Source organism: Aptenodytes forsteri, unplaced genomic scaffold (genome assembly GCF_000699145.1).
Source record: "Aptenodytes forsteri isolate BGI_AS27 unplaced genomic scaffold, ASM69914v1 Scaffold70, whole genome shotgun sequence".
NCBI classification, from domain to species: Eukaryota; Metazoa; Chordata; class Aves; order Sphenisciformes; family Spheniscidae; genus Aptenodytes; species Aptenodytes forsteri.
In genome coordinates this window covers 1,672,532-1,679,995 of record NW_008795690.1, presented here as the reverse complement: position 1 = coordinate 1,679,995, position 7,464 = coordinate 1,672,532, and the positions used below count along the sequence as shown (strand labels likewise).

The window sequence follows — 7,464 nt, the reverse complement described above, 5'->3', positions numbered from 1 at the left end:
CGCCCCACTATTTTCAGAATTAATGTTGTCAGAACTGTTTACAATCCAGAGCAAATTACTGACTCCGAGAGGTGCAAATCCACCAAGCTCTCTGGAAAGTCGATTTCACACGCATTGAAGTAAACGCCATTACTTTAGATTTATTCCATGCTAAACAAGAAAATTAATTTGGCCCAAGAAAAAAAAAAGTAGGAAGCAAGATATGCCATCACCAGCAGCCCTGACAGAGATACGCAGGGAGAGTAACGCTTCAAAGCTGCTCAGCTGCCTGAGGCTCTGCTATTCCATGCGAATAACTAGTGTTTTCCCTTTACTCTAGGTGCTGTCATTTATCATCTTTATCTGCTACATTGCATCTCTAGCTGCCTCTTTCATGATGGCACCGCTCCTAGAGTTTCTGCTGGCACTGTTTCTATTTTTTGCCTATGCCTCCAAACTTAATGAGAAGTTTAAAGGACTCTACTGGCCTTTGAAGGTAAGTGAAAAGTGCAATGTAAAAAACACAGATTTAATTGTACAGTATAACATGAGTGAAAGGGACTATACGGGAGTTTAGGCTGGTTGTTAACAACTTATTTCACCCCCTTACTAGAAACCTGTCCATATTGCCTCTCATTCAAAAGGTCCCAAAGCACTTTTAAACTATGCTATACTACATACTATAGCTTTCTTTATGCTGACACAAAGCACGGTTTTATGCTTTGATTATGCAGAATTTATGCCCAGTAGCTTAGTGCTGCATCTTCAGAAGCAGGCAACATCAGCCGAAGTAAGTCTGACCACTGCTGGGGTCTCTTTAATATCGCCACCCTTACAAATGGGGAAACTGAGGCATGCTATGTAGTAATGCTTATACCTTTATTAAAATGTTTTAAAATTCTCAGGCAAGTGCTGTTGAGATGCAGAGTCATACTCACATGCAAACAAACTGACAGCTACTTTTGTTAAGGGGGGAAGCCCTGCAACTCTTGCAGGCAGATGCTCATTCACACGAAGGAAACCACTGGCTATCCACTGGGGAGTTTTCAGGTTTGTAGTTGCTGGTGATTACTGCACACTGGCCACTGGATGTCTCTCTTGCTTCAAACATACGTTGCCAAGGGAGCATTTGTCTAGCAGTACAAATACTTAAAAAAATGCTAATCCAATCGATTTGGATTCTCTTTTGGTACAGTTTTGCAATAGTTCGTCATAGTGAGATTTGAATTAGAGCTCTTAATGTATAAAAATAATATTAGCAAGGCCACTGGTGGATAAAACAATAGCAGTGACTGACTATGACAGTGTGCATGGTTTTCAGATGGTAATCTCAGTTCCATCGTTTTCCCATTTTCTACATGCATCCGATTCCAGAACCAAGACAAAAAAAGCACTTGTATGTTTATTATGTCCATTACCATAATATCTCCAGCCACAGAATGTAGATAATTGACCTTGTCCTGATTTCAGAGGAATAACGTTTCTTGTAGGATTCGTGTTTTGAGGCAGTATCTTCATCCATCTGTTCTGAAAAGGCAGGAGATCTAACTGTGAACAGAGGTCAAGATACCATTATTCTAGCTCACGTGATTTACACATGCCCTGGGAATCACAGCTCTTTATTTAATATACAGTTCAGAGACACTGTTGCTCCAGCACGTCACCGCTTATATTATAGGGCATGGCCCCTGCCCTGCAGAGCCAGTCTCGGCCACAGAAGCACGTATTTTGATGATAGCAGTAGGTACGTTCACTTCAGGCTAGCTGGAGTTACAAGTGTACATACTAAGTGTAAATCGTAGTTTTAAACACTAAACAAAGTGTTTAGCTCCTCAGTGAGGAGTTCCTACAGACAGGCCTACTTCTGTATAGAAACAAGCACATGCCTGTTCCCCACGGGAACTGGTAGGCTCCTCCAGAGCCTTTGGTACTGCAGGAGTTCTGCTTAACGATGAGACTTTTTAAGGCATTTCGAATGATTCTTCCATTAGCCCTTGCTGCGCTCCAAGTTACAGAAATATAGCCCTTCTCGGCCTGAAGAAAGGTCTGCCTGACATACACATGTTAAAAGTAGGATTTATACCAACATCTGTAAGAACAGAAGCTAATGCCAAGATTCCGGTCATCTCGCATTTAAAAATATTTCCCAGATGAGCAATTCATCCGCTACAAAATACCAGGCTGTAGTCACACTCCAGCATCAGGCAAGTCCGCTGACACAACAGCAAAGGTTTTTAATGGTAATTTCTGAAATAATTTTTAGAGGAGTTTGTACATTGGAATTACATGACTAATCTGAGAATGCAACATTGCTTATTTTACAGGATTTCTTGCGGTGCGTCACTGCTGCCATTATTTACTTTGCCATTTCAATTGCTGCTGTCTCAAAATATAATGACGGAGCATCTAAAGCAGCAGGAGTAAGTAGATGTGAGCTCTCCACTTAGGTATTTTGGTGAACTGCATATGGACATAGTTTAGAAACAATTCAATTTTGACCCCATTGCAAGTAGCAGAAGTTTCTTCAGTTAACTAACTGAGAATTAGATTTGCCTAAAGCAAGGAAGAAATGGTCGGTTATTTAGAAAAACAGGTTTTGAATCAATTAATAGTTTTTTCATCCTAACAGCGCTGCTCAGCGTTAACTGTACTACTTAGGGAGGGCACCTATTCTGCTTTTTAACTTCACCAGCTATACAGGGAAGATAAACTTCTCTGTTCCTGCAGAGAACATCGAGATCCTTGAATGGAGGAAATAATAATAATAAAAAAGAAATCAAACCTGTAACTACTAAGGACAGTCTAAATTAAGTAATTTCAACATCCTGTCTCTACTGCTTAATTTTACTTGGATAAGTTGAAACAAGAGCAGCGTCATTTTACCCTCCAGTATATGGACTGCCCAGGAGAGAGCCTTCATTGTCAGCATTTTGTGTTCAGAAATAAGATACAGCCTCTCCATCTGCAACTTGACGCTAAGCACCAATAATGTGTGCGATATAAATTAAATTTGCATAATAATTTTAAAAGATAGGGAAGAACAATACCCAGTAGTGTTAACCAGCAACCCTTACCAAACCATCCCAATTCATACACAATTTCAGAACAAAGACCTTGTTTTAATCTTTGTCACTCTGTTTAGACATGGAGTAATGCAACATAGCATTTACCCTAGCTTCTCAGACTGAAAAACAGCCTATTCTTGCCACACTGCTGCTTCTTTGACACTAAATAGGTATCCTAGTTTCAGCAGGGATAGAGTTAACTTCCTTCCTAGTAGCTGGTACAGTGCTGTGCTTTGGATTTAGGGTGAGAACAATGTTGATAACACACTGATGTTTTAGGTGTTGCTAAGCAGTGCTTACACTAGTCAAGGACTTTTCAGCTTCCCATGCTCTACCGACTGAGCAGGCTGGAGGTGCACAAGGAGCTGGGAGGGGGCACAGCCAGGACAGCTGACCCCAACTGGCCAAAGGGACATTCCATACCATGGGACGTCATGCTCAGTACATAAACTGGGGAAAGCTGGCCGGGGGGGGCTGCTGCTCGGGGACTGGCTGGGCATCGGTCAGCAGGTGGTGAGCAATTGCATCGTGCATCACTTGCTTTTTGTATTATTATTATTATTACATTATTATTATTGTTATCATTATTTTATTTGAATTATTAAACTGTTTTTATCTCAACCCACAAGTTTTTCTCACTTCTACTCTTCCAATTCTCTCCCCCATCCCACCGGAGGGGGGGTGGTGAGCAAGCAGCTGTGTGGTACTCGGTTGCCAACTGAGGTTAAACCACGACAATAGGTAACTCCAGAATCATTTTATCTCAATCTAGTTCACTCTACAATAGACATGTCTCCTTGCAAACCAGTAAAAAATTATTTCCAGAGAAATCGAGGTGATTTCTTGGTGACAAAGACATGCCCTGGGATAGCGGAGGTGCTATGTTCTCCTGTAGCTCCCGGCACAGGGCAGTGCTGCTGGGCACAGGGCAATGCTGATGCTCAGAACATGCCCTGAGCCAGAGAGGGATGTAGCCTGGGGAACGGCTAAGGACACATCTGATAGAGCAACTGTGAGGATCACTACTCAGGCTCCCAAATTAGCTGTAATTTAGTTGATGCCAAAGGGACATTTCCCTTCCCTTTCCCCCACAGGCCAAAAAAAAAAAATCAAGCCTAAGTTTTCTTTAAAAATTTTTCTTGTGTCCATTAGGCTTATTTTGGTTTGTCATTGATGGACGTGAACTGTTGTTAAAGAGAGTATTATTTTGCCATTTTAGGTGTTTGGATTTATAGCCACGATAGTGTACGCCATTGATTTCTACATAACCTTCAATGACCTGGTTACTTTTCTGAAGCAAGGCAATTCTGATTCCCCTGAAGGGCACAAGTCAGAAGGTAGGTAGAATTCCCCGTTTTGGTTAAACGAGCATGTAACGTGAGATTTTCTTCTCCATTTCACCCTTCACAGGGCAGCAAGAGCACTCACTTAGTAGTAACAGTTTCTATTCTTGGCTACCTTGGTTCTGTATGCCACAACTGTGCTGAATTATGAAGCTGCTTAGTCTTAAAATACAACAACTGGAATTTCAGTGATTTATAAAGATAACGAGCAAGCCAGGAATGTGAAGTTTCTCAGTGTTTTGCGCCATCTAACTTTGAAAGGCCCCAAATCCAATTATAGAAGTTATTGTGCAGCACAGATTTTTTCCTGCCATCAAGATGTCTTACTTTAAAAATAAACATCTACTTTTTTTTTTTTGATAACTTAATAATTAACATCCATTAGTCCACAGTCTTTTATGTCCAATAGCGCTTTTCTCTTTCTCATCTCTTTATCATGATTACCTCTCATTCAGGGTCAAGCTTTGACCATCTGTGGGCAAACGGCCTCAAAATCCAAGGGCCACACAGCATAAAATTAACAAGATTGTTATCAAATTTCCTTCCAATATAGAAGGCACAGTCTACCTCAAATCAGACAGATCCACTTAGACAAAGATAAAAAGATGGACCCACTGTTGGGAGTTCAAACCCATTTCAAGTCAAGTCAGGACACAGGTAGCTATTTTGCAGTACCCAGGAGCCCCAATCAGGCATCACGCCCCTGTGATACTACTCGTTGCACCCCCAGAGATGAAAAAAGACTGCTCCACACTTAAAAACAAACAAAAAATCCCAACCCCCAAAAAAACACCCCACACAAACCCAAAACCCACAAAAACCCTCAAAAACAAACACCCAAGACATGTACAGAATCCTAGAAAGTATATAGTAATGCTAACAGTCTTTTCTAGGTATTTTAGTAGACTTAAGTGTTTTGCAAGCTTTAGGCCAAAAAGAGAGACAAAGAAAAGAAGAATTAAAGGAACAGATCATAGGAAACAGACTGTTAAGACTAAAAACTGTTTATCCCCATGAACTGAACTGACCTCAGAAGAAGATCAGGTGAAAAGGGTACAAAATTAGGCTAAAGATTAGATCTAATTTCCCTGGAAATGGAGAGAGAAATATATAAACTTACAAATATGCAGTCATGCAGCTTTGTGTCGATGATTTGACCGTGCAAGAAGGGCTCTGCCCTGGAGGAACAGTACTGCAGCACCAAACTCGCATTCATGCTATAGCTCTCAACTGCTGAGGCCAGAAATCCCTTGCTTCCTTGCAAGCCGAGTCTCGAGCTTGGGCAAGATGTACCTCTACAGGCCCATCAGGATTTCTTAACGTCTTAAAGCTTCTGGTTTTCAGATAGGTTTAACTGGCAGTGCATAACCGTGACCCACAGCAGCCAGCAATATTGTAGTACAGGAAGCATGTCTTCAGCAGACTTCCTCTTGGCGGTCATGCTAACAATATCATCTCTGCAACTTTTCATCTGAACTGTTATCTATGTTGTAGTGGTCTAAGTGCCTCTCAGCAGCATTTTTCAAGTCTTTGAAACACCATTTAAAGCTCCATCATGTTAGCGCTGTCATTTTATAAGCCTTTTCCTAAATATGCCACATCCTTTGAAGCAGACACCTGCCAAAGAGCAGCATCTCTCTCCCAGCAAGAGCTAAAGCTGACATGGAGGTTTCCAGTTTTCATTTTCACTATTGTTCCTTGTTTTAAGTTTCAGATGAGGACTCAGATTCCAACTCGGACTGAAGAATCGAACACCAACCAAGTGTGAAGGGAAGGTGATCAAGCACTTTCCCCTTTGCTGAATGCACTGCCGATTGAAGTATCTCCTTTATTTCAGCCTTGGTATCCTCTTTCCACCTCACTGTTTATGGAATCACCAAAGCATGGACAGGGCAGTGATGTGGAAAAGGAGACTATTCCCAATGCCGTTGGATACTCCTTCAGAACTACAGATTTTACAGTAGTTCAACCTGCCAAAGAGGCCTGTACCCAAACAACACATCTCAACTCTCTGTTGCCCCTCCTTACTCAGCACTACAATGTACTGAGTAAATGGGAACATAGTATTTTAAACGTATAAGCAGAGCTTTTAATATGCTTTCTTAATTCCAAATCTTTAACACTTACAGCTTTTATACTTCTTGCTGTGCCAAAGAAGAGAGGCTCAGAATGCCTCTACTTTATTTGTATTTTTCTTGATTAACTAACAGTATTTCTTTATCTGAAGTCTGAATATTCCACTATCTCAAGCACTGAAGGCACAGATTACAGTTAACATGTTGGTTTCAGTACATTTATATCTACTGCCTATCTGCGACAAGAAAAAGTGACAACTGGAAATCTGCAGCAAGAACAAACCTCAAAGTATAACTGTGCCGCAGGGTAGCTGGCTCATCAAACATTCAGTATCACTTTTTTAAGCTGCTTGGATGGAGTCACATCCCATCTTCTGCAATTTCACCACAGATATGAGAGAGAACAGATGAGGCATCGTCTTACCGGCCCCTTCCTACCATTTGCATGGAAGCCCTTGTACGTGTTTGCACATACAGGTAAGAAAGGCTTGCCAAATACCATCCAACATTATCTGCCTATTGAAGCCTGCAAATATTTGTGTGCAAGATATCACTGTCTGATCTCATGCTCTGTGTTGCAAACACTGGTCCTCCCATGAGAAGCAGCACTGGACTTAGTCCGCTGCGTTCACAAAACAGACGACTGTTTCTGTAAAACTCAGGATACCTGGGCCCCAGGAGGGCAATACATCCTTCCCACTGTGAAAAGGAAAAAAAAACCAAAAACCCCAACCTCCAAACTAAAGAATGTCTGCAATGAAATTCTTTTCCCAGACCCCTTTTTTCAGTGTGTGTGTGTGTTTTTTGGTTTGGTTTTTTTCCCCTGGAAGGACACGATTTATCTCATGGTCTAGTATTCTGGGGGAAAAGCCTTCTTGAATTTACAAGAAGATGTTTTCATGGACAGCACAACCTACCTTGAAATATTTGTGTCCACCTATAAACACATACTGCTTGGAAAAAGCATGGCATGCTCCTTATATATGGCATCAGATAGGTCTA

General features: G+C 41.3%; 1 protein-coding gene across 1 annotated transcript; it reads left to right on the top strand.

Annotated features, from left to right (window-relative positions):
• The first annotated feature begins 322 nt into the window (after nucleotides 1-322).
• Nucleotides 323-6,130, top strand: CMTM3 (CKLF like MARVEL transmembrane domain containing 3). Its single transcript, XM_019473022.1, has 4 exons — nucleotides 323-475; nucleotides 2,304-2,399; nucleotides 4,264-4,381; nucleotides 6,102-6,130. The coding sequence occupies exons 1-4, from the start codon at nucleotides 374-376 to the stop codon at nucleotides 6,128-6,130; spliced, it is 345 nt and encodes a 114-aa protein (XP_019328567.1). The 5' UTR covers nucleotides 323-373.
• The last annotated feature ends 1,334 nt before the right edge of the window (nucleotides 6,131-7,464 follow it).

Excerpts from the sequence above, each read along its gene's own strand:
- CMTM3 (XM_019473022.1), top strand. The coding sequence starts at position 374 with ATGATGGCACCGCTCCTAGAGTTTCTGCTGGCACTGTTTCTATTTTTT. Across the intron at positions 476-2,303 it reads GACTCTACTGGCCTTTGAAG|GATTTCTTGCGGTGCGTCAC; the intron begins GTAAGTGAAAAG and ends CTTATTTTACAG. Across the intron at positions 4,382-6,101 it reads TGAAGGGCACAAGTCAGAAG|ATGAGGACTCAGATTCCAAC; the intron begins GTAGGTAGAATT and ends TTTAAGTTTCAG.